At 44.0% G+C, this 27946-nt stretch overlaps 1 protein-coding gene across 4 annotated transcripts; it reads right to left on the bottom strand.

Annotated features, from left to right (window-relative positions):
• Positions 1-252: 252 nt before the first annotated feature.
• On the bottom strand, positions 253-27946 carry LOC137437875 (retinol dehydrogenase 12). Of its 4 annotated transcripts, none has more exons than XR_013621088.1 (8): positions 27780-27928; positions 18007-18125; positions 16804-16959; positions 14450-14554; positions 13577-13786; positions 2788-2837; positions 2398-2587; positions 253-2134 (listed from the first exon to the last, which is right to left on the bottom strand). XR_013621088.1 is itself a non-coding variant. In XM_068132564.2 (8 exons), the coding sequence occupies exons 1-8, from the start codon at positions 27851-27853 to the stop codon at positions 2032-2034; spliced, it is 897 nt and encodes a 298-aa protein (XP_067988665.2). In that variant the 5' UTR covers positions 27854-27928; the 3' UTR covers positions 253-2031. The 4 variants fall into 4 exon arrangements, 3 of the variants coding, with proteins under 3 accessions (XP_067988665.2, XP_067988663.2, XP_067988662.2); XM_068132564.2 differs by having other exon boundaries at positions 2398-2477; XM_068132562.2 differs by lacking the exon at positions 2398-2587 and having other exon boundaries at positions 2648-2837; positions 27780-27946.

Below are 27946 nucleotides of genomic sequence, written 5' to 3'. Positions count from 1 at the left end.
CTTCTTTCTTGAAATTCTTAGAAGTGTTCATTTGTTTTATACCGTGCACCCCTCCCTCCTCCCCCAGCCCTCCCCCTTCCACAGATCTACCGTCCCTGTTCTCTTCTGTTGTGCTTGTATGCTTCCCTCTCTCTCCCCCTCCCTTCATTGTATGTTTTATGTGTCTGTGCATGTTTTCATGTTCAATGTGGTCGCTCTTACACGAGCCTCGATTCTGTATACAAAAAAATAAAATAATAAGGCACATGGCAGTTCACCTGTTGAACCCAAAATTTAATCAGTTCATCTTTGTAATACGATACATACTTGTGCTGAGGTGGTTGAAATCCTTTCATGGTCCTGAAGTTACCATAGCAACAACAACAAAAATGATAATGTATACACTATACACCGACGGGTAACTCAAAAACATCATGCCTTCCCTCTGGCCTCCAGAGGAATAAAAACTTTAATATAACCAGTACAATGAAAAAAATCATTTTCTCAAGGAATACTTCTCTATTTCGCAAGCAAACATAAAATTCATTATCATCTGCATTAGAAGATTTTAAAGTCTAATTTAGACCTCGTATTACAACTGATGGGCTGGCAGGATAGACGAGAGGTATGCACACACCTTTAATCTGTCTCTCGTGGGATCAAATCTCGACCCAGCTATAATATGCCATTCTGGTGTTTTGTGTGGAGGACGAGACTTCATCGTTTGCATTTAGGGTGCCAATGATAACTCACCTACTCTCCACCAAAGACATAGAGGGACCTTTAACATCCACCAATGTAGCCTGGTGTTGGCTGAACGGTCAGGATGCCGGCTCGGGATCCTAGGATCCTGAGTTTGAATCCCGGTAAATCGTTGAATAAACGCCAGGGGGGTTGACTCATCCTGTCATCCTTCTGAGCTCGGCAAATTGAGTACCAGCTCACTGGTAATTGCGGCACTGCATCAGCAGCACAAACGCGCTTCCAGAAAAATGATGTAAACCAGCAGCCACAAGCTGCATACGAAACGCACACATTGATGCCTCATACCACCTGCTAAATATCACAATGAAAGATTCTAGCTGCGTAGAGATTGAAACCCAGGATCGACACCTCAAAGGCAAACGTGCACACATCTAAGCTATCTTGCCAGCCCAGAACAAAGTAAAGCAGGGCAGGTTCCAAAAGAGTTTCCTTCTACAATACTATATTCGTAGAGCTGGGCACACGAGTCTACTTATTACATCCATTAACTATACTTTGTACTAGAGGACTAATTGTTATTGATACCGACTCACCCCTCATCCGAAGCCCCCACCAGTCAAAATAAAACTCGACTCATTAGTCTCGCTTTGAGGGAAGAAGCTATTGTGTGTGTGTGTGTGTGTGTGTGTGTGTGTGTGTGTGTGTGTTTGGTTATCTCCATATGCCGGCTTCAGAAGGTGGACGGAGAGGTCTCGAAGTCGGAGAGGTTTTCTGTAAGTCATCATGATTCATGGACCAGTTTGTGAAGTGTATACATGTGTCATTGGGTCCACACGCAAGTAAACTTTAATAGTTATAGTCCCCTCCCTCTTGGGCCTCCCCCACACCCTCTCCCCCCCCTCACTCCCACCTCTTCTGCCCCATCCAGTATGAAAGGGCTGCGAAGACAAATACCATGACCAGGCTCAGCAGTGTTAAATGCTCTGTTGTGCCAATGGATGTTGCACTTATCAAAGATAGAAAAGCAGCGAACTTGGATTTTTAAAAGTTTGTTTCATGATCACAATTGAGTGATATGTGACCCAGATATAAATCGGCCATCTAAAAGGGTAAACGAGCTGCTTGCAAAACAAATCAACTGATTGTGTTCGGAACATCCGAGAGCAATGGTTTAATATTTTAAACAATCTAGGTAAAATATAATATTGATATGCATATATATATATACACAAATCAAATAACGATTACAGCACACGGAAATCATTGCAAAACTTATTTGAAACTCCAAAGCACATTTTCACCTGGACCCTCAGGACACCTTCCAATGGTTGCCTGGAAATGTTTAGCTTAGTCCCACTGAATGTCCAGCTGACGACAGCTAATGTCCCAGAGATGAGAAGCAGCTTGTTTGTCGTTGGCAGAGCTTCCCATCGCAGCTGGAACGCAATCGCTGAAACACAAAATGGAGGATGTCAGCTCAAAGTGAAACCACCGTGGAGTAGAGATTCGACTTTCCGAACAAGTCGTCCTCATAGTAAATCACTTGAGTGTCTAAAATGGTAACTAAACATCTGGATACATAACATGGTCTAAGCAGATATTGCAAGCTCAGCTGAGACAAAAGAACGGTTTGGTAACAATTCTTGTATTCTGTCCTACAAACTAAATCCCACATCCATCACTTAGCAAGCAGTCCCAAAACCCATGCAGCACCTGAAATACAGGCCTGAAACAGTGTTCAGCTCCTCTGCCACGGCACAGTGGATGCTCGTCTGGGCTCCCTGTTTGTTGGTCTTAAAAATGAAAGACAGGAAGTACATTAAAATCCTGGATGCACTGTTGTGGCGCGTCAGCTCGGTTCGCACCACGCCAGGATGCAGCGAGTTGGCTGTAACTCCACAACCTGCCAAGGATACACACATACACGGAGCAAACTCGCCCGCGAATTTATCGAGCCAAACACCTGAAATAAATTCCCGAGACGGTGGCGAGTTCCGGTGCAACGGCGCAGAAGATGGTCGTCTGGGCGCCCTCGGCGGGGGTCTTAAACCAAAAAGCTACGAAATGCATGAGAGTTTGGCAAATGGGAATATGTCGAATCACCTCCGTTTGTACAACGCCAGGGTGCAGACAATTTGCCGTCACATCAGAACCTGCCAGAGGGAAGGTGGTACACACACAAACATGCATACCAATCATGTGGGAGCCAAATACAAAATTTTCTGAACTGTACACGGCCACCCGCGGACATACCAAAACTAACAAAAAGGATTTTTTTGACTGGCCGAATGAATGTCACCATATTCAAATGACAGGTGCCTCATCTTTCCCCGCAAGCAACCATGAAACTTAAATATTGTATCCTTATAGGTAATTGCATGCACGTAAATGAAAGTGACAGCTACTCACAACCTTTATGCTAGTTCATCTCTACCTGGAGTTGACTTTTACCACTTTGAAAACAATAACCGTGAATTGGTTCTGTGAAGCACTTTTTTATTTATACCAACATGTTTCATCACTGCGGCCAATGAATTATAAAACCTTGTTCTCCAAATTTCACAATTCTACAACCCAATTTATGAAGATTGTTCAACACCAAATATACTTGAACTCTCGACCACGTAAAATAATCAATTGAATGACAAAACGCGTCAGGAAGGGCTTTTGATTGATGTATTAGTTTTGTCTGGATATTTTCCAAGACCATTTCCAAGAGCATCCATATACGACATTCCAATAAAGAAAGAAATACTAGGTGGCGACATTAAAAACATCAACAGCAACAACAACAACAGGCATTTTAAGGCCATTTTCCCTGCAAGAGCGGGGGTTAGCCTAGCGGTCCCCATGACAATCTTCTCCATTTTGCCCTATTTTCTGCATCTCCCCTTGTTAACCCCCTTGCCTGCATTTCTTCTTCCACCATCTTTAGCCAAGTCTTTCTCGGTCTTCCCCGTCCTCTACTCCCTTCAAAATTCAATTCCATCACTCTTCTCAACCAGTCACCTTCATCCTTCCTCAACACATGACCAAACCATCTCAACCTGTTTCTCTTCACAGCATCAATTACAGGCTCTATTCCCATCATCTTTCGCAATTCATCATTTGTCTTCCTTTCTCTCAACGATACTCCACACATCCACCGAACCATTCGCATTTCCACCCTTTCCAGCCTTCGTTGCTGCTCTATGTTCATTACCCATGTCTCGCTCCTATGAATCATAACACTTCTCACACATGCAGCATACACCTTTCCCTTCAGCTTCAATGACACTCCCCTCCTCGTCAGCAAGCCACTCAGTTCCCGAAGCTTCTTCCATGCACATCTCACTCCAGCAACCGTTGCAGAGTCTGATCCACCTTTTCCATTCAAGATGTCTCCTCGGTAGCAAAATGTTTTCACACCTTCCAGCTTCATGCCGTCTCCAAGATCCAACTCAACATTTCCTCCATCTGCAGCTCCCTCTGTGCACACCTTACACTTGAATGTAGCTGCCACACTGGTTTATGACCCTCTCAAACCACTACATTTTTGATGAATCCAGTCAGCGCACATTATACATTGAATGGAGTTCACTCCGACACCCTTCCTGCACACAGCACATGGCTGTGTGCATCAACATCCAACTATAAAATGTCATATACCATTAAAAAAAACTGTCATCATACAAAAATATGCCATTTTGTGTCTGTCTGGCTGTTTGTCTGACAGTGATACATTCTGTTGTTATGAACACAATCTCAACCAAACTTGCCAGGGGGGTCAAATGTCACATGACAGAGGTTGTAGCGACTTCATTTGCCCCCACACCAAGGGGGTTTTCCTCCTTGGACAAAGTCCGTGTTAACGTGTATAAATAGCTTATGCCATTTTCCAAGACTACGTCTAATAACAAAAGTAATAACAATAATAAATACAAAACAATATTAATACTAATAATATCCACCCCACCCCCCCCCCCCTCTCCAAGGGGGTTTTCTGCATTGGGCAAACTCCGAGTAAACATGTTGTTACGGATTCGGCCCTTCCATAGTGGTGGTTTTCATCCACGTGAAACATTTCTGGATCGGTATTATTATTCTTATCGGGGTTGGAAGGAAACGGCGACTATTGTTGTTTAAAGAAAATGGTTATTGTGATTAAAAGGTTAAAAGCGCTCTTGGTAAAAATGAAACAGGAAATCGGATCGTGCACCGGAAGACGTCGATCGAAGAAGAGGAAGAGGTCGTGAGGCAAAGGTCGGGGAAGACACGTGTCGAAGCTCCGTAACGGGCGTGGTCGAGCGAACCTCGCGAGTGAACTTTGAGACCTTGAAAGGAAGTTTGTGCGATAGGTGTTATCGCCGGAGTATTGAGGAACCTGCGTAGTCAGGTATCGGCATTGAGGTTCCGGAGAATCCTTGCCTATAGGCTCCGGCTTGAGTGAGAGCCGACCGCCATTTTTCCCCGCGCGCTGCGTTCATCGGAAAAGGTTTTTGTCGCATCGGCTGGTCTTACCCTCCGGTGGTCTGCCGGGGAGGGCTGTGCACTCAAGCGGTGTTTGAAGATTACATGGCGGTTCGCTGATTGAACGGCGAACGTGTATGTCGGCGCGCGTCTTTGGGGATTTTCCATTCTACCGCGAGTTTTCTGGGTGATGGACCACGTGACTTCTGTGTCGCGTCGACCGCCTACGCCTCGATTGATCTTGATCGGACATTGTTCCAACGATCGCTGGAGCGAATCAACTTCGCCTTGGAGAGTTATAGAGACATTGTGGAGTGCTCGGTTCCATTCCCTGGGAGTGCCGTGAGTTTGAGTTAAGTTACTAGATAAGATGGTACCATCTTAAGATATTCATTGTATGGTTGGATTGCTATTATTGTTGTATCATGATTCCTGTGTGCTCTTTAATATATTCTTTGGTTTTGGATAACTCTTGGTGTGGTTTCCATATTGATTTCGACACGGAATAACATATATTTTTCTGCCATGGCTCCTCCCGGGGTTCGGAGGTATACCGAGACCAGGAGGTCGGGGAGGAACACATAACAGAAATTGGGGGCTCGTCCAGTTGACTCGTGGGCTCGAAATTGGGTCTGCGTCCGGGATCTAAAATTCCCTAAATTTAGTCTGGGAAAGAATTCCCTAACATTCCCAGAATTCCCAAATTTGGAACTTTTCCAACATTCCCAATTTCCCCCCCCAAAAAGGTTCTTTTTTAATTTCTTGTGTGAAGGTTAACAGGTGTTAACAATAGTCACCATGGAGTTTGATGCAGAGAAGTTTGCAGTGACCCCTAGTGAGGCACAGTTCAGAGCGTTATTAAAATCGGACCTCTTGGTATTGGCCAGACATTTTAGATTGGAGGTTCGAACGAATATGAGGAAAGCAGAGATGCAGAGATTGGTGATAGAATCTCTGGTGGGACAAGGAACATGGGAAGAGGGAGCCTTGGATTGGTTACCGAAGGAACAAGAAAATGTGGAGCTCCGGATATTGGAGATGCAATTGCAGAGCCAGGAAAGGTTAAAAGCAGAAGAAAGAGAACTCCAGGAAAGGTTAGAAGACAAAAAAGCAGAGGAAAGGAGAGTTGAAAGAGAATTTGAGGAAAGAAGAGCAGCACAGGAACGAGAACTCCAGGAAAGGTTAAAAGCAGAGGAAAGGAGAGCTGAAAGACAACTCGAGGAAAGAAAAACAGAAGAAAGGGGAGTTGAACGAGAACTCCAGGAAAGGTTAGAGGAGAAAAAAGCAGAGGAGAGAAAAGCCGAAAGGGAGTTAAAGGACCGTGAAATGGCGCTTCAGCAGGAAATTAGACTCAAGGAGCTGGATGTAATGAAAGAACGGGGAGAGGTACCATCCATGCTGACTGGTTCGACACCTAGTCAGAACACCTGGGATGTTGGCAGACATGTGAGGCTGGTTCCACCCTTCAATGAAAAGGAGGTAGCCAATTTTTTTTCACACTTTGAAAAAGTGGCTCAACTGCTAAAATAGCCTGAGGAGTCCTGGACCATGTTAGTGCAAAGTGTTCTGGTGGGTAAAGCTCAAGATATTTATTCGGCTTTACCGATTGACCAATGTGTAGATTATGGGATAGTGAAGAAAAACATTCTCAAAGCCTATGAACTGGTCCCTGAAGCTTACCGGCAAAAATTCCGGAATGCCAGGAAGAGGGAGAGTGAGACCCATGTGGAGTTTGCCAGAATGAAAGAAACCATGTTTGATAGTGGTGTGATTCAAAAGGGGTTGGGGAAGACTTCGAACTATTGCGACAATTGATCCTGGTGGAGGAATTCCAACAGTGTGTCCACAAGGACATTCAAATACATCTGGAGGAAAGGAAAGTACCAAAGTTGTATGAGGCAGCAGCCATGGCTGATGACTATGCCTTAACCCACAGGATGGGGTTCCACAAACCTAACCTCTCGCCTAGACCTAGCCAGGGGAGCTATGGTACATCAGGGGCGGAGAACGAAAATTCATGGGGGCGGCCTCGAGATAAATATGAGGACCACTCTGATATCACGACTTCTAGAAATCCGAAGACAGCAGTTCCAAGGCAGACTTATCCTCCGGGGGGCTCGAGACAAACCACGAGGTTCTCCTCCGGGCCTACTTGCGCTTTTTGCCATAAACCTGGACACTTGATGTCCCACTGTTATGCTCTGGGAAAGGAAAATCAGGAGCGGAGTTCGACTAGTACAACTCCGAATGCAATGGCAAATGTGAGTAATCGCCCTCAAAAGGGTTACCAACCATTTATTTCAGAGGGGTTGGTGTCACTGGACGGAGACCCGACTACCCGGAGACCTGTTAGGGTATTGAGACACACAGGAGCACATCAATCTTTAATGCTTGAAGGCATCTTGCCATTGTCAGAGGAGACGGCAACTGGTGACAGTGTTCGTTTACAGGGGATTGGTGGCTGTGTTAGAGCTCCACTTCATGTCATCCATTTGGAGTCCGATTTGGTGTCAGGACCGGTCACCGTAGGTTTACAAGCCACTCTTCCTGTAGAGGGAGTATCTTTGGTTATCAGGAATGATTTGGCCGGTGGTCAAGTTTATGGTAACCCGATGGTTGGTAAAAAGGACAGGGAAAATAACACCACACCAGTTAGGGATGGTGACAAATTTGACAAGTTATTTGTAGGTGGAATGAACTTCAAAACAAAGGAAGAAGTTCTGACCTCTGTTTTCAGCAAATATGGACCGCTTCTGGAAGTGCGGCTGGTAAAAGACAGGGAAAAGCAAAAGTCAAGAGGGTTTGGCTTTGTCACGTTTGAAAACACAAAGGACGCCAAAGAGGCAGAGACGGATTGGAATGGTAAGGATTTGGAGGGTCGGACCATAGCCGTAGAGAAGGCAGGCCGTAGGCGTCGAGGGGGCTACAGAAGAGGAAAACGTGGTGGTAGTTTTGGTGGTGGCCGCAGTCGATATTACTACGGAGGCTCCCAGGGCTACGGCAGCTCCCGCAGGAATGATAATCAGGGTAGTGGCCGAGAGGGAGACCGCTATTTACGTGACTAAAGTGACAAGCAGTCCACCCGTGATTATTACAAAAGTTAGAAAGAGTTGAAGCACTGAATGCTGCGGGGCAGCCGAGCAAAAAAAATTCCGACACAGATTAACCGTGAACGCCACGTTCCTAAAGGCGTATATGTAGTGAACTTTCCCACATGGATTAACCGTGAACTCTACGTTCCTAAAGGCGTTCATGTAGTGAATACTTCCAGGCCTCACCACCCCAACCACCATGGAACCTGGCTTTCAGCTCGGCCTCCCGGGAAAAGTGTTGTAGTTTTGCTTGACTTTGGATTTTGATTACTACCCCTAAACCTTCATTCAAAAGAAACGAAAAGTAAAATCAAAGGGGGATGAGATTGAGTTTGGCTTTGCAGGAGTCCACCTGGGAAATTGAACATGTAAAGGGCAGGGACAATGTCGTGGCTGACGCTTTGTCCAGAGTCAATTAACTTTGGAAATCTCTGTGGGTTGTTCGAAGTTTGGTGCTTTATTTTTGGGAAATCTTGATTATTGTTGTTCACGGGAATTGATGTTTTGGGTTGTGAGTTTATGTTTGTTGGTTTCAAGAGTTTGCCTGCAAAGAAAGTTTTCGCGGTGTTCAAACTTTCTTTCTTGAGGGGGGGGGAAGTGTTACGCATTCGGCCCTTCCGTGGTGGTGGTTTTCATCCACGTGAAACATTTCTGGTTAGGTATTATTATTCTTATCGGGGTTGGAAGGAAACGGCGATTATTGTTGTTTAAAGGAAATGGTTATTGTGATTAAAAGGTTGAAAGCGCGCATGGTAAAAATGAAAAAGGAAATCGGATCGTGCACCAGAAGACGTCGAGCGAAGAAGAGGAAGAGGTCGTGAGGCAAAGGTCGGGGAAGACACGTGTCGAAGCTCCGTAACGGGCGTGGTCGAGCGAACCTCGCGAGTGAACTTTGAGACCTTGAAAGGAAGTTCGTGCGATAGGTGTTATCGCCGGAGTATTGAGGAACCTGCGTAGTCAGGTATCGGCATTGAGGTTCCGGAGAATCCTTGCCTATAGGCTCCGGCTCGAGTGAGAGCCGTCCGCCATTTTTCCCCGCGCGCTGCGTTCATCAGAAAAGGTTTTTGTCGCGTCGGCTGGTCTTACCCTCCGGTGGTCTGCCGGGGAGGGCTGTGCACTCAAGCGGCGTTTGAAGATTACACGGTGGTTCGCTGATTGAACGGCGAACGTGTACGTCGTCGCGCGTCTTTGGGGATTTTCCATTCTACCGTGAGTTTGCTGGGTGTTGGACCACGTGACTTCTGTGTCGCTTCGACCACCTACGCCTCGATTGATCTTGATCGGACATTGTTCCAACGATCGCTGGAGCGAATCAACTTCGCCTTGGAGAGTTATAGAGACATTGCGGAGTGCTCGGTTCCATTCCCTGGGAGTGCCGTGAGTTTGAATTAAGTTACTAGATGAGATGGTACCATCTTAAGATATTCATTGCATGGTTCATTGCTATTATTGTTGTATCGTGATTCCTGTGTGCTCTTTAATATATTCTTTGGTTTTGGATAACTCTTGGTGTGGTTTCCATATTGATTTCGACACGGAATAACATATATTTTTCTGCCGTGGCTCCTCCCGGGGTTCGGAGGTATACCGAGACCAGGAGGTCGGGGAGGAACACGTAACAGTGTATAAATAGCTTATGGTGAGTTTTGTGGAGGCACCCCTATCAGAATTTTAAAAATACTAGGGCATGCCCGTACTATATCTATATCTAAAATTATATCCCCCCCTCTATTTACATGAAATGGTTTGGTCCATGAAATGTTTTGGTCCATTCGCAACGCCAAAGCGAACGGCGAACGCTTTACATGAAATGGTTTGGTCCATGAAATGTGTTGGTCCATTCGCAACGCCAAAGCGAACGGCGAACGGCTTGCGAGTACAGTGACAATCCCCCCCCCCCCTCTATTTAGATGAAATGGTTTTTATTAGTTTTAAAACATAGTTTAACGCCAACATAGCGGCAACATAGTTTGCAAACGTGAAATAAATGAATACGCTCTCAAATGTGCCATCCGAGGCAGAGTGTGTCCGCCACGTTCGGCACACGCGATAGCTTGCTGCTCTCTGATTGGTTGAATCGTTTTTTGGACATAGCTCGGTAAGTAATTGTCCGATTAATATGAAACCTTGAAAAGGCACATCCTCGGGTCCCCAGCAATATACCTGGCAAGTTTAAAGTATATCGGACCCGTGGTTGTCGAGAAACAGCGGTCACAGACAAACGTACAAACAAACAAACACACAGAGATTACTGGAATTATAGATAGACTAGGGCATGCCCGTACTATATATAAGCTAGGACGTGCCCGTACGTGGGTGCCCGTTCCTTGCCAAAAAAAAAAAAAAAAAAATAATTTGTGTAGGGGTGTGTGTGTGTAAACATCCTAGGGCGTGCCCGTACGTGGGTGCAAAAAAACATGCGTGCAAACAACAACAACAAAAAAAAACTTTGAAACCACGTGGCAGTAACGACCACAGAACCCCCCCCCCCTCTATTTACATGAATGGTTTGGTCCATTCGCAACGACCACAGAACCCCCCCCTCTATTTACATGAAATGGTTTGGTCCAAAGCGAACGGCTTGCGGTGTTTGGTAAAGAAATCGCCATAGCTCGGTAAGTACTTGTCCGATTAATTTCAAACCTTGAAAAGGCACATCCTCGGGTCCCCAGCAATATACCTGGCAAGTTTAAAGTATATCGGACCGGTAGTTGTCGAGAAACAGCGGTCACAGACAAACATACACACATACACACATACACACATACACACATACACACATACAAACACACATACACACAGAGATTAATGGAATTATAGATAGATAACAAACCACAAACCCATATAATTACCTTTGTTAATAAGGAAGATGTCGTGTTCACGTGTCCACGTGTCCACACGTGTCCACGTGTCGTGATGTTGGTAATAAGGAAGCTATAAATGTCGTGTCCAGGCCTATTAACATAGACGCTGGGCGAATGGATCAAACTGGCTTCATCTCCCTCAGACTCTGTTCAATTTATGATGGATGGTCTTATGTACATGCGAAACAGAGGAGAATCACAAGGCTCCTTATTTCTTTTAAAACCAAACGGGATTATTTCCCCAATAACAAAAACAGGGAGGATTGACCCGACGGAGGAATTCAACAGCGGAATGAAAGGAGAAAATATTGGGAATGCAAGGAACAACAAACAATGTACTGCACAATGGGTTAAATGAACGAGGTCACATAAATCCTATGAAAACTAGGGTGCCTCATTCCAGACTCAAACACAGACGGGGAAGGGAACAAAAACCGGGGGACTTATCTCTGGTGGTTTATGCGTCAATTTCAAAGGAGGGGGGTGGTGGCGCTGAAGCAGATGGGCGGGACAAACAGGCCATGAAGAGGTGACGGAGAGGGGACAAGGAGGTGATGAGGTAGGTGAGCAGGCAGCAGGCCGATAGAACAGGCACAGGGTGAAGGTAGGAACACAAACAGGTAAGCAGACAAGCAAAGATCACATCTTCTCTGAAAAGCTCTCTCAGCACGCACTCCAGAAGGCAGAAAACCACTCTCCTCACTCCGAATTCTGCTCAGACTTTCCAGATCTCTTCAGAACTCCCCGAATCAGCACAATTCTGTCATGCCTCACAAGCTCCTCCCCCTTGGCACATTGCTAATTTCCCTCAGAACTGCCTTTCCCTCCCCTCCTGCGAGCCTCTCAGCTCCCCACCCCTTACTCTCTTGACAACCCTCCGCCACTCCAGGCGTTGGGCTCCACACCCTTCAGGAGACGATCATAACTCCATCCCCGCTCTCTCCCATGCCTGGCTCTTCTCTTGCCACCCAGTGGATATATACAGGAAAGCCTGCATACACATTCCATTAACTTAATCCCTCGCTATCTAGTATCTACCACAATGCACCACCCTCCGTATGGTACACATTCAAACAAGACAATCCTTAAGCCGACGTGTCCCTGCTTATTACATTGAGATTGGCTAACTACTTGTACACAAACCATACTACTCTATACGGTTCTATCTGTTTTAAAGTAATCTCGATCCCACCCCACCCTCCCCCTCCCCCCTCCCAACCCCCACACCCTCCCAAACGGTGGACCATGGGTTCCCTGCAGAACATGGTGGAGAACAAAGCATAGAGCAGAGGGTGCAAGACCAGAAAGGAGGTGGTAAAAGACAGAAGACCACCAACCTGTCTGTGATGGGAAAGTGATAGGCCCATACACTCAGCTTCATCGTGGGTGATTCCAATAATCTTAAAAGCCTTGGTTTGCACAATGTCAAGCAGAGCAAGGTGTGAGGCAGGGGTGCCAGCCCAGCGGGGAGAGCAGTACCCCATGAAGCTGCAGATGAAGGCCTTGTAGGTGGGATAGGAGGGCTTTGCAGGTTTGCGATGGAGGATACCCCAGTCGCCGACTGGCTTTGGAGGTCAACTTTGAAATGTGTTTTGTGCAATAAAGATCATGGATGATTGTGAGTCCCAGGAACTTGAGGGAATGAACTTAATCAAGATAATTGTCAAGGAAGAAGATTGGTTGGGGGGTGAGTGGAAGGGGGGGGGGGAGATGGAGGGGTTGGAGGTTGGAGGAGGGGGGGGGGGGGATTACCAGACAACCCTTTTGGAGAGAGAGTGTGCCCTTTGTCAGTTTTGAAAGAAATATTCCAAGTGTTTGACCAGTTTTTGATTTTGTTAAGGTCTGACGAAAGGGAAGAGGCTGCAGCATGCCTGTCTAAGCGATGAGAAGGATGTCATGGCAGAGGATGGAGTAATCACCAAATGTAGAGGATTATCCATAGATTTTGAGAGATCATTTATGAAGAATAAGCTTTTGCTTCGTTAAATGTAATTGTAATTTTTAAATTTCAGCAAAGGCACAGAAAACGTCATGATGTCGTACATACTACTCACCGCTGATACAGTGTTGAAAAATACACGAGTTAGTAAATGAGCAGACAATTGAAGACCATGGGGATAAGGTGACAACACTGCAGGCAGATGATTTAAGAACAGCCTGATGCCTGATTTTTGGTGACCTTCAAGGAATTTCAAAATCTGATACACCCATGCATTTAGATTTGTGACCTTTAGTAAAATGTCAGAGTAACCCTTAAAAACTGGCACCTCTTTTGGGCTTGAAGTAGTGCGTTCACTCTGGCATTCTTTATAAAAAAGAACTAATTTAAATCACGGGTAGTACAGGAAATATGCAAAGGCCAGGATGAAGAGAATAATGCACAAGTAGTCTGAGCTGACAGGACTATCAGGATTTCCACATGACACCATGGAGAAGAAAAACGTATCGTCATGACAGATGTGTTAAAATGACAGATGTGCCCCTTACCGTGGATACGCCGTGCCAGCTCACGCGTAAACAGCACATTGGCGAGCTTGCTTTGACAGTACGCGCTCTTTCCATTGTAGCTTTTCTCGCTCTGCAAGTCATCAAAGTTTATGTGGCCCCATTTGTGCACAACTGAAGACACATTGACAATTCTCGCTGGTGACGAGCGTTTCAAGATGTCCAGCAGCAGGTACGTCAGCAGAAAATGACCTGCAATGGATTTTCTTTTTCACTTTACCCAATACAAACTATTTGTTTCAAAAGCTGATCTGGAATACAATACAAGGCCTAGAAAGAACAGGAAAGAAACAAATAACAGTCGAGACACAGACAATGCTTTTCACTTATTAAGTGGGCTGACAGAATGGCCTAGAAGTATGCGCACTCGACTCTAACGTGTCTGGCCTGCGTTTGCATCCCGACCCAGCTGTAAACTGTCATCCCGATGTTTTACAGGCAGGGTGATTCATCAACGTGTGTGCCGTCACTCAGATGGACGTTAAACGGGCGTCCCATCTGCCAGCATTCGTTGGTGGATGTTAAAGATCCCATGGTGTCCTTCATGAAGAGTAGTCGAGCCATCCTCAGCACCATGAACAAATTTCAAATTCCTGCCATAACTAGCAGAGGGCGTTGCATCAGTGGCCCAGCCTCACCCTCAGCCAATGATGCTACCCCGCAGCCTTATGCTGCATACGAACGAAGAAGACTTACTCAGCTTTGGATATCACAGAGTGAAATAACTAAAACCAGGGGCATACTTAAACAAAAGGAAGAAATTGATGAAAAAAAAAAACGTCAAGGGATAACTAAATAATCTTATGATCAGAGTTAACTATTAAATACGTTTCTCCAATACCAACTTAAACCTACCAAAATGGTTCACACCGATCTGCATCTCAAAGCCGTCCTCGGTCTTCCAGTAAGGACAAGCCATCACCCCGGCATTGTTAATCAAGACGTGCAGTGCCGACTCCTCTGGAAATAAAATATCATCACTTTGTCAAGTTGGTTAAATATAGAAAATATAAGTCCAGAAAGACAACGTGCCTAATTCCCAGTGCACAATCCAAATTTCTGGCTTTGCACAGACCGTCTTTGAGCAGCAGACAGATAATTCCTTCAGCTTGGTAATGAGCAGCTGTCCATAAAGTACAAAGCCTTATGCTGAAGCAACATGGAATTTGCCTCCACTGTGGGCAGGGCTTCCAGCATGATGGTGGAACCTAAGGCCTTGAGCATCATTGGGTATCTGTCGCAGTGAAGTGAAACGGCAAAGCCTCCTACTTCCTCGCCGTATACCAGTTGGTAGATTATCAAGCTCCCTTCACATTTGTGCCAACTTTGCTTATCCCACTGCTCCCTTTATCCCTCCGTCCTGTCCCAGCTGCACCTGGTAAGCCCATGTTAATCTGACAATTGACTCTCAGAAACCACTCCTTCCCCACTGTGCTCCCCACCACCTTTAGAGGCCATTTTTGGCCGAAATGGCTTTAGAGGCTTTAGAGGCCTCCACAAAATTTGGCTTTAGAGGCCGAAATGTCTCAGCTATCTATCTCCATTCCATTCCACTCCACTCTTTTCTTTTGTTCATCTCTTTGGAAAACTCCACCCAGTCATGCTTTCACCAGCATCTTGTGCCCAATAGCACACTTCATTTTTGTCAGATATTTTCATCTGAGCTGTTAGCCAGTTGAGAGAAGACGATGAGCTGAGCAAAATAAAAACTAGAGTGAAGTCGAAGGCGCACCATCGCAAATCCCACGCTTCCCGCCTAAAGCAAATTTGAAAGATGGCAAAAGGTTCCACCAGGATTGACCCAATATCAATTTTTCAGTTAAAATTTTTTTTCGTTTTGACTCCTGCGAACCAAAGTCCCCACGCACTGGGGGCCAGAAACAGGTCAAATCCAAAGAAAATGTTACATATTTCATGCATCCACCAATGTTAATTGCACATACAAAGTTTCATTACAATATGTTTTAAAATGTGCCCGTAATTGCATTCTTAGGTATTTGACCTTTTGAGTAGCACTCCATCAATTTGTGGATGAAAGCCTTGTAGGTAGGTGGATATGAGCTCAGGTGTGCCAAGGACGGACTTTGCATGATGGAAGATGCCCGGTCGGCGTCTGGCTTTGAAGGCAAACTCTGAAATGTGGCTTGCCCAAGGGAGATCAGGGCTGAGATCGAGACCCAAGAGTTTGAGTGACTGAATATCTTCAAGAGGTTTGTTGAGAAAGTAGATGGGAGGTTTTGCAGTATTGTCTTTTCAGAGAGAGAGAGAGAGAGAGAGAGACAGAGAGAGAGACAGAGAGAGATGTGGGATTTCTCAGGGTTAAAAGACGTATTCCAATTGTTTGACTAATTTGTGATTCTGTCAAGGTCTGAGGAGAGGGAAGAGGCTACAACGTGTCTGTCTGAAGGATAAGGGATGTCACAGCAGAGAGTGGAGTCATCAGCAAAGAGATAGAGGATTTTCCAGAGAGTAAGAGAGATCATTGATGAGGATTAGGAAGAACATGGGGCCTAGAGCACTGCCTTGGGGTACTACAGCCTTGACTGGGAGAGGAGAAAGGATTCCTTTGAAAGTCACACATTGGCGATGAGAGTGGAGGAAGTCAGTAATCCAAGAGTGGAGTGGCCTTGGACAACAGGGACAGGTGGGTACAGAAAGAGAGGGGGAGTAGGGACAAGATTTTGAAGCAAACACGGAATTGAGGCATTCAGACTTGTCACAAGTGGACTCGGCTGTGGTCCCAGCAATTCCGTTGAATTAACACCAGGCAGGTCGACTCAGCTTGTCATCCTTCCGAGGTCGGCAAAATGAGTACCAGCTGGCTGGTAAGGGGGAATTGCATCAGTGGCACAGCCCCCAGAAAATGATGCAGCCAAGCAGCCACAAGCTGCATAGGAATAAATAAATGATTAAGCTCAAGATGGAAAGAAAAAATATATAATTTTTAAAAAAGAAAAAGAAAAAAATTGTTGAATATCAAGTTTTAAGTAACATGATTGAATGAACATTGCAAAGTCAAAAGGTAGTTTCATGTCAATCAATTCGCCCTAACCTCCCACAGAAACATGTAAAGCTACATATTGTCGATTTGACGATGACAAAAATATGGATACAATTTAACCATTATATTTGGAAATAAACGAATCCAACACTTCTTCCCAGCTCTTCCACATAAAGAAATCAAGCCGGAACAGTCACATCCAAAATACCTTTGTTGACTCCAGCAGCCAAATCGCGAATGGACGCCGTGCTGGCCAGGTCCAGTTTGCGCACGACCACATCAGTGTTGCCCGTGTTGGCTATGATCTCGGCTGCAACACTCTCTGCCTTGTTCACGTCACGACACGCGAGGATGACTCGAGCACCTGCGGGGCAGCACAGCTGCTCGGGTTCCTCCTACTCAACCCTGATCGTGCATCCTCATTCACACTGGCTCTGTACAAGCACTGGCAAAGGGATGCCCTGAACAATACAAATACTGCAAATGCAGCATCGTTGCTATTAGTGTTTTCTGAAAAATTTACACAAATTTATGATTGCTGCTGCAATACATGACTTGATAGCATCTTTCTTGCAACCTTACACGTCAAGGACAAAACATCAGCGAATAAACATAAATGTTCCGATTAACTAATGCTCAGAAAGAGAAATGGTTTTATAGCCTTAAAGGACCTGTTGGGCTGAGGGGATATTCCAGAGGAAGCTTACTTGCCCTTTCAGCTACCTAGCTGAAAATTTCAGCTACCTAGAAAAAATAAATCACAATAACGTATCGCCATCAGGTTCGATTCCCGGCCCGACTATAAATTGTCACACTAATGCATGGAGGGTTTTCCATCATCGAATACGCAATCTTTCAGATTGCACGTTAAGATAGCAATCTCATCTGCCCTCATTTGCTGGTGGACATTAAATATCCCACAATGCTTTTCATTAAGGAGTGCATAACTGTGTAATGGTACCCAAGCAAAATTCCAAATTTCTACACTTGTTGAGAGTAACCTCGGCAACACCCTGCATTGGAATTGAAACTTCCAGGGACAAATTCTCAGCTAACGGTCATGAGTGGCAAATAGTCGCTTGTATTCACATAGGGAAAACTATGTATGAGGCCTTATAGCCCCCGTGGGCCCTTAATTTTTCCATTGAATCAAACTGAAAATCAACTTTATCACCTAATGCACCCGAAATACGACCGCAAATTCATCGGGAGACGAGCGTCTGTCACATTTGGGACTATTCATTTTATTTTAGTGACATTAAACAACAATGTATATACTCCAGTGAACCACCTGCATGAGTTTGTTCAAACACTAATTATGCATTCCTCACTCGGTGTTAGCTCACACCAATGAACGGCCGAACATAAATCACAAGTGAAGAGAAAATATCACAAGTAAAACAGCACCGACCACGCCTGGCCAGGTCCCACGCAGTCTCTTTGCCAATGCCGGTGTTTGCACCCGTGATGAGGACAATCTTGCCATCCAAGCGCGCAGGAGATGTGCAAACACCACCCGCAACGTATCGCCTGTAACGGCAGGGGACGCTTGCTAATTGTGGCACCACATCCAACTAGATGGTATTCGTAGAATACTTACCCTGCGCAGTCAACTTGGTGTGAGACAACTCTTCTGTATAATGGAGGAGGCACCTAATGGAGGCACCTATGACATCATCATTAACATATCGTATTCCCCATGGGGTGCACTTGACAATTTTTTTTTTTTTTTTGTTTTTTTGTTTTGTTTTGTTGTTGTTGTTGTTGTTGTTGTTGTTGTTGTTGTATACAAGATCGAGGCTCGAACATTTATCACACAGAAAGACAAATCGACAAACCGACACATAACCGACAAACCGACACATAGAACAAATAACATCGGGAGCGGTAGACAAGATGGGGAGAGAGGGGGAAGGACACAAACACAACATTTTAGAGCAGGAACCGAGAGACATGGAGACATCGAGAGATCTGTGGGAGGGAGAGGGCTTTGGGGGGGAGGCATGGGAAAGGGGGTGGGAGAGGCATAAAACATATGGACACTGCCAGGACTACCAGGAAAGAAGTTGGAATTACAAACAAGGTGGATCTGGGGTGAATTAGTGGGGGTAGAAAAGATCAAGGTTTTGGATGGGGGAAGATAAGAGATGGTGGTGAACAGCTGTTTTAAAGACCTGGAGGGAGGAGTGGGATTGAAGGGAGTGTGGGAGTTTGTTCCAGAGGCGGGAGAAAAGAGGAATGAAGGAGTGAAGGTGAGCAGAGAGCCGAGATTTCGGCAGTTTAACCATCAGAGGCTTGCTGGCAGATCTTGTGCGACCTGTAGGAATATTTGGGGGACAGAGCACAGAGAGAGCTGGGGGAGCAAGGCCGGAGAGGAGTCGGTAGAAGACGGAAAGACCACCAACCTGCCTGCGGTGAGTGAGTGAGAGGCCCTTGGAGTTAGCTTCATCACGGGAGATTCCAATGATTCTGAATGCTTTGCTTTCAACAGCGTGAAGACGAGCTAGGTGTGAGGCAGGAGCACCAGCCCAGAGGGGAGAGCAGTATTCCATTGAGCTGCGGATGAAAGCCTTGTACGTGGTGAGGAGCTCAGGTGTGCCAAGGAAGGACTTCGCACGACGGAGGATGCCCAGTCGGCGACTGGCTTTGCAGGCCAGCTTAGAAATGTGGTTTTCCCAAGAAAGATCATGGCAGATAGTGAGACCCAAAAGCTTCAGCGACAGAACTTCTTGGAGAGGATTGTTGAGAAAGTAGATGGGAGGGTTGTCCAGTCGATCTTTTCGGAGAGACATAGTAAGAGTGTGAGATTTGTCAGGATTGAAAGACATGTTCCACTTGTTTGACCAGTCTGTGATTTTGTCCAGGTCTTCAGAGAGTGAGGAGGCTGCAGACTGCCGATCTGAGGGAAGAGGAATGGAGCGGCAGAGAGTGGAGTCATCAGCAAAGAGATAGAGAGGATTTTCCAGAGAGTCGGAGAGATCATTGATAAAGACCAGAAAAAGCACAGGGCCCAGCACACTGCCTTGGGGAACTCCAGCCTGAACAGGAAGGGGAGATGAGAGAAATCCATTCAGGGCCACACGTTGACTACGACCAGAGAGGAAGTCCGCAAGCCATGCATGGAGATTTCCATGGATACCATAGGAGTAGAGTTTGGTGAGCAGAGCTGGGTGCCAGACCGTATTGAAGGCACGTGATATGTCGAGGGAGACAGCTCTGATTTCCTGTTTGGCATTGAGGACCTCCATCCATTGTTGAGACAGCAGAAGCAGCATGTCCAGAGTAGAGTGACCTGGTCTGAAACCAAATTGATGATCAGAGATCAAGCCATTGGAGAAGAGGAAAGATTTCATATCCGAAGCAATGATGGATTCCATGACTTTGCTGATAATTGGGAGCAGGCTGATTGGTCTGTAGTTAAAAGGATCTGTTTTTGCACCTTTTTTGTGTAAAGCGGTAATGTTTGCTGATTTCCAGGATGCTGGCAGATGACCTTGAGCAAAAGATAGGGTGAAAAGAACAGAGAGAGGGTGAGATAGAGCGGCAGAGCAGGATTTTAGGACCCGTGGGCTGATGCCGTCTGGTCCAGTTGCAGAATCAGAGTCGAGGTTAGACAAAAACTCCTCCACCTTGTCAGGAGAGAAGGACACAGAGTCCAGGAGCAGTTGGGTTCGACTGGGAAAGGTGGGAACAGAGAGAGATGGGTTTGGGACTAAAGATTTTGAGGCAAACACAGAGTTGAGGCATTCGGCTTTGTCACGTGCGATGTCAACTGTGTGGCCATTTGAGGTAAGGGAGGGGATGGAGGGGGAACAAACACCAGAAACGGATTTGACCAGACGCCACCAGGATTTGGAGGAAGGAGACAGGTTTGAGAGTTCGTTCTTGAGTGAGGAGAGATAGTGCTTCCTGGCACTCCTGAGGGTAGACACACACTTGTTCCGAGCTTGGTGGAAGGAACTGAGATTGCCTTCAGTTGGATTAGCCTTCCAAGAGGCAAAGGCAAGTTGTTTCAGGGCAACTGCCTCACCACAAGATGTTGGACCGTGGACGGGAGGAAGGGTAAGACAACTGAAGACGAGATGGGATAAATCTGTGCATGAGAGAGATCAGTTTGCTTTGGAAGAATTCCCAGGAAGAATTGATGTCAGAGGCAGTGGAGATGGGAGACCAATCCAGACGATTGATGGCTGCTTGAAGCCCGTCCCAGTCGGCCTGAGTGAAATGCCAGACTCTTCGACGCTGAGGAGGCTCTCTGAGAATGGCCAGAGAGATGTCCACTTTGACAAGCACATGATCAGAAGAACCGATTGGAGCAGAAGAAGAGCAGCAGACATTAGCAGGGAAGTTTGTCATAACCAAATCTAGAAGAGAAGAAACTCCATTGGCTGAGATCCGGGTCGGGAAATTGACAGATTGTGTCAATCCCAGTGAGTCACAGAAGTCCTTTGCTGAGGTTCCATGACTGGTGAGAGAGGAACCCACACCCAACCAGGTGGCATGATGACAGTTGAAGTCACCACATATGAGGAAGAGAGAGTTGGGATGAGTGGATAGAAGTTGGTCCATGTTGTCAGAGAGTGAAATGTAAATTGAGTCATCACTGTTTGGGGGACGGTACAGAACACATATGAACAAAAGGTGGGAGCGGAGAGGAACCCGTAGCCAGAGGTACTCCTGGGGGTGAGGAGGAGAGAGCCATGTTTCAATTTTTTCCATTAAGCGGTTTGGGAGATATAGAGGTGTAACGTGTTTCCAAGATGGCGTCCGTACCATGTGACCTATGACGTCATAATTATCAGCAAAAAAAAACCACAGGCATTGGCACTCCTACGGTAAAATTTCATGTCAATCGGACCAATGGTTGCCGAAAAAATACATTTTTAAAATGCAGACACGCACATACGGCACACGTACGCAACCGAATGCCTAACCCTGATTTTCGCTTCGTGAGCACAGGGTAATAATAGTAGATATTTGGTATAAAATAATATTTGGTGCTAAAATTATGTCTAACTAATGTTGAATTATCCTAATGATTGCTTTTAACCTTTTAATTAGAAAGACATTTGCATCCTTGTTTCGACACTTTAGACCCCTTTATCATAGTTAGATTTTAACAAGTTGTTTAAAATTGGGTCTTTGCTACCTTTTGTAACCCCTTAACTTCAGAATGTTTTGCTTTTTCCTTTTTCCTTTTTCTCCTTCAACTCCATGAGCGTCCACTTTGTATATTCCTCTCACATTTGCAATACCAATGGTCTGAAAACTTGTATCTATCATAAACAATTTCCTTTGAAACTAATCCAAGTTATTTTAAAATTTAATTTACCAATTTTTTAAAATTTACCATTAACCAATTTAATTTAACCATTTAATTATTTAAATTTAAATTATTATTAAAAAATTAAATTATTAATTACTTTAATTTAATTTAATTAATTTAACCTTTAATTAATTGCTAATGACAAATTTAATTTAAAAAGTTATTTCAAATGTATTTATTTAAATGAAAATTTTAAGTTAAGCCAATTTAAAAGGAATATAAAAAACATTTTCCTCACACGACTCGATGCCAGGGGCTTTTTTGAACTTTTGATGTTCAACCCCCTTCATCCAAAACATCTTATGACCCACAAGTGGTCAGAATTTCACAGCCAATGGCTGCTACCGCACCACCTCGCTCATCCAATCGGAGGCTATCCTCTCAGTCACACAGTGTCACAACTCGCCCTCTGGGTGGAGTCAAAATGTAACAAGTGAGTTGCAAAACTTTTGGCTGTTTTCGCTTCAACGAATATAACTGTTTACTTAGTCCTCTTTGGAAATAGTTCCCTTGTACATCCCTGCAGGTGAGAAATGACTGCCCCGATTTTTGTTCTGTATACAAAGTCGAGGCTCATGGAAGAGCTATTCTAGAACACAACAAAAGAAGATAAACATCATGAAAAGGGGCGGGGGGGGGGGGGGTGGAGGGAAACACACCAACATAGAGGGATACTAAGAATAAGAATGGGCATGGTGAGGAAAGAGATCAAAGAGAGATGGAGGACGACACATGTGATAAACAAGCTGGATTCACAGGCTCAAACACAGGAAGAAGAGGAAGGGAAAACTGAGAATGAAACAGAAATGGAACAAAAAACGAAAATGAGGGAGATGGAGGAAATCACAATCAACTGGAAAAGGAGGGATGGGCTTGGGGAGGGTTAATGAGGGCAGTAAATGTACATATAAAATGTGCACAGTAAATGTACATATATGTACACAGTATACATAAAATGTGCACAGTAAATGTACACATATGTACACAGTATATATAAAATGTGCACAGTATATGTACATATATGCACACAGTATACATAAAATGTGCACAGTAAATGTACACATATGTACACAGTATATATAAAATGTGCACAGTATATGTATATATATATGCACATAGTATATATGAAATATGCACAGTAAATGTACATATATGTACACAGTATATATAAAATGTGCACAGTATATGTACATATATGCACACAGTATACATAAAATGTGCACAGTAAATGTACACATATGTACACAGTATATATAAAATGTGCACAGTATATGTATATATATGCACATAGTATATATGAAATATGCACAGTAAATGTACATGTACACAGTATATATGAAATATGCACAGTAAATGTACATATATGTACACAGTATATATAAAATGTGCACAATAAATGTACATATATGTACACAGTATACATAAAATGTGCACAGTAAATGTACACATATGTACACAGTATATATAAAATGTGCACAGTATATGTACATATATGCACACAGTATACATAAAATGTGCACAGTAAATGTACACATATGTACACAGTATATATAAAATGTGCACAGTATATGTATATATATATGCACATAGTATATATGAAATATGCACAGTAAATGTACATGTACACAGTATATATGAAATATGCACAGTAAATGTACATATATGTACACAGTATATATAAAATGTGCACAGTAAATGTACATATATGTACACAGTATACATAAAATGTGCACAGTAAATGTACACATATGTACACAGTATATATAAAATGTGCACAGTATATGTACATATATGCACACAGTATACATAAAATGTGCACAGTAAATGTACACATATGTACACAGTATATATAAAATGTGCACAGTATATGTATATATATATGCACATAGTATATATGAAATATGCACAGTAAATGTACATATATGTACACAGTATATATAAAATGTGCACAGTATATGTACATATATGCACACAGTATACATAAAATGTGCACAGTAAATGTACACATATGTACACAGTATATATAAAATGTGCACAGTATATGTATATATATGCACATAGTATATATGAAATATGCACAGTAAATGTACATGTACACAGTATATATGAAATATGCACAGTAAATGTACATATATGTACACAGTATATATAAAATGTGCACAATAAATGTACATATATGCACACAGTATATATGAAATATGCACAGTAAATGTACATATATGTACACAGTATATATAAAATGTGCACAGTAAATGTACATATATGTACACAGTATACATAAAATGTGCACAGTAAATGTACACATATGTACACAGCATATATAAAATGTGCACAGTATATGTACATATATGCACACAGTATATATAAAATGTGCGCAGTAAATGTACATATATGTATGTATATAGTATATATAAAATATGCACAGTAAATGTACACATATGTACACAGCATATATAAAATGTGCACAGTAAATGTACATATATGTATGTATGTAGTATATATAAAATATGCACAGTAAATGTACATATATGTATGTATATAGTATATATAAAATATGCACAGTAAATGTACATATATGTATGTATATAGTATATATAAAATATGCACAGTAAATGTACACATATGTACACAGCATATATAAAATATGCACAGTAAATGTACACATATGTACACAGCATATATAAAATATGCACAGTAAATGTACATATATGTATGTATATTGTATATAGTATATATAAAATGTGCAAACGTTTGGATTATTTTCACGTTTGTGGTGCTATTCCCTATTAAACATTTGTGGGAAGTTAGAAGTGCTATTAGAAGTTAGAAGCAATATAGGTCGATAATTATTTAAATTTCTGTGAAAGTCAATTTAATATCACTATTAGGCTTAAGTAGTGCATATAAAATAATAAACGTGTGCTGTGGGTTGTTATCCCATATGCGGGTTTCAGAAGGTGGAATGGAGTCCTCACAGGTCTCGAGGTATCCACCTCCATTTCAGTAAGAGATCATGATTCATGGACCAGTTTGTGAAGTTTTCTTGTTCTCAAAGTTTTGTTCCAATGGCTCTTTTGAGGATCGTCACCGAACCCAGGACAGCTTCCAAATGCAGTTCGTTTGTTGCAATATTCCCAGGGATGGTTTTAAAGATCCCTGTAAAGTTATGTGTGTGTGTGTGTGTGTGTGTGTGTGTGTGTGTGTCTATATATATATATATATATGTGTGTGTGTGTGTATGTGTGTGTGTGTGTGTGTGTGTGTGTGTGTGTGTGTGTGTGTGTGTGTGTCACTACGTCGTCTCAATAACTTCAAAACCATGAAACCTAGCGGCCCAAAACTTTGCACGTAGACCAAGAAAGTGTGTAAATGAAAACTGGGTGTTTGGGTAAATTTTAAATGCCCCTTTTCAAGATAATTATCTCACGAAAAATCAGGCTTAACCTTGGTCAGCCCAAGTACACCTCTCAAGGGTCTTAAGCTCTTCATAGGTCAAAGTTGTCAATAAATCCGTTCCGTGTCAGAGCTCTTCCACGAGCCTAGACCATGTATTAAAAAAAATAAGAGCCGTGTGTTTAAAGGGAAGGAAAGTGCTGCACAAGTCCAAAATGAGAGCAGGAGCTTGTGGGTGGGTACAACACTTAGAAAAAGCAATTGTGCTAATCGCATTTACAGAAGGCAATTTTTGAGGCTCTTCCTGAAATACTAAAATCCATTAGAGTTGAGACCAATCCATAGCACAGCAGGTGCAAAAAGAGTCACTGTGCTATCAACTTGCTAAACATGGGAAGTGCATCAAGTACCAAAGGGTGGGGGAGAAAATCCTTTACTTCATTTAATTTTTATTTTTTTTTAAAATAATTATATCAACCAACAGTTAAAGTGTCCCGTGTACCACCGTGTGGCTGCGTATGAGCTACTTAACCAAAGCCAGGATAGCTTCTGTCAGACGTTCACTCGAGAAGGCAACTTAAAAAGCAACGTTTTCCCCGATACAAAACTTGGAAAAGCAATAAATAAAGAAGCGGTCGTAGACCGGTACTTGCGAAATCACAAATCAGCAGCTGTGACCTCGCCCTTTGGACCTCAAAAACAAAGGGCTTCGAGTTTTTGATTCGTGAACCGGTGATGCAACATGCAAATTCTGTTCAAATTTCAAGGGAATCAGATGAAAATTGACGATTCTATGTAAACTTCACCTGTTGACCTCAAAGACAATAGGCTTCAATATTTTGACTCAATCTACCAGGTGGTCAGGTTTTGTGAAGATCGGTCTAGAATTGCAACCTGTGGCTATTGACAAACAGACAAACAAACGGACAGAATAACAGACCAGACCAACCAAGATAGCTGCAAATCTTCGATTTTGCAAGTTATAACTCGTACGGCACTTTTCGTTGCTGTGCCTCCCACATTATTACATACCTGTGCCAAGTTTTATTTCAATCCTCTGCTCCTGCCTCACACCTAGCCCGGCTTCACGCTGTTGAAACCAAAGCTTTCAGAATCATTGGAATCTCCTGCGATGAAGCTATCTCCGAGGGCCTTTCACTTACTCACCGCAGGCAGGTTGGTGGTCTTTCCGTCTTCTACCGACTCCTCTCCGGCCTTGCTCCCCCAGCTCTCTCTGTGCTCTGTCCCCCAAATATTCCTACAGGTCGCACAAGATCTGCCAGCAACCCTCTGATGGTCAAACTGCCAAAATCAAGACTCTCTGCTCACCTTCACTCCTTCATTCCTCTTTTCTCCCGCCTCTGGAACAAACTCCCTCACCCTCTTCAATCCCACTCCTCCCTCCAGGTCTTTAAAACAGCTGTTCACCACCATCTCTTATCTTCCCCCATCCAAAACCTTGATCTTTTCTACCCCCGATAATTTTCACCCCAGATACACTTTTTTGAAATTCCAACTTCTTTCCTGGAAGTCCTTGCAGTGTCCATATGTTTTATACCTCTCCCACCTCCCCCCCCCCCCCCCCCCAAACCCTCTCCCTCCCACAGTTCTCTCGATGTCCCTGCTCTCAAATGTTGTGCTTGTGTCCGTCCTTTCCCCTCTCTCCCCATCGTCTACCGCTCCCCTTATTTTGTGTTTTGTGTGTCGGTTTGACTTTTTGTGTGATGAATGTTAGCTCTTTCACGAGCCTCGATCTTGTACACAAAAAAAAAAAAAAAATTTTAAAAAAAATCCCTACAGCTGTCGTCAAGTATCACATCTTTACCCGACATGACGCCTGACCTTTGATGCCGAAATCTAATCGCTTCATCTTTGTATCATTATACAAACTTGTACCAAGTTTGCCTTAAATCCCTCAAGTTATCGTGGTAATGAAAACCTATCGGACGGACGGACGCACGCACAGACGGACGGACGCACGCACAGACGGACGGACGGACGGACACACGCACAACCCGAAAACATAACGCCTCAGGTGACGGATAAATAGTAAAACATCTGTCCATCGTATTCTGCCTCTGACCATAACAAACATCCCACGACGTGATGGCTGTCATGTTCCTTTAGCCCCCAAACTCATTCAAATAGTTCAATATTTAAGGTTCCCAACACATTATCGATTGTTGATCGGTTACCAAGGGGAGGAATATCCAAATGTACCCAGGGTACCGGCACACAATGGTCTGCCAAGTCGCAAAAGCACCTGAAAGTTAATTAACAAGTGCAAAGCAACGAGGATGGACCAGAGAGACCATTCCATGTCTTAGAAAGCGACACGGAGTCGGAGGGGCAAGTGGACCCGCGATGTCCATTCGGACTATTTGCGGACTTACCCCGAAGGGGTCCGCCGAGTCCGGAAAGGCAGTAGCCGCAGACCGGCCGAGTTTCTGCCCCTTCAACCCTACCTAAAGGCGGGCAGGAGGAGCCAAGCGAGTCCTCCGAGCGCCGAGAAGCCGAGCAGAACCAGCAGGAACGCCATGAAATGGACCTTCAGCACTGGGAGCAGCACGCGAGTCCCAATACTTCGCGCATGCGCAGTGTGAACTGGCCAGACCACGACGAACTCCTTTAT

The sequence above is a fragment of the Myxine glutinosa genome, chromosome 12 (assembly GCF_964187855.1).
Source record: "Myxine glutinosa chromosome 12, kmMyxGlut1.1, whole genome shotgun sequence".
Classification (NCBI taxonomy): domain Eukaryota; kingdom Metazoa; phylum Chordata; class Myxini; order Myxiniformes; family Myxinidae; genus Myxine; species Myxine glutinosa.
This window is presented reverse-complemented; position numbering and strand designations above follow the sequence as displayed.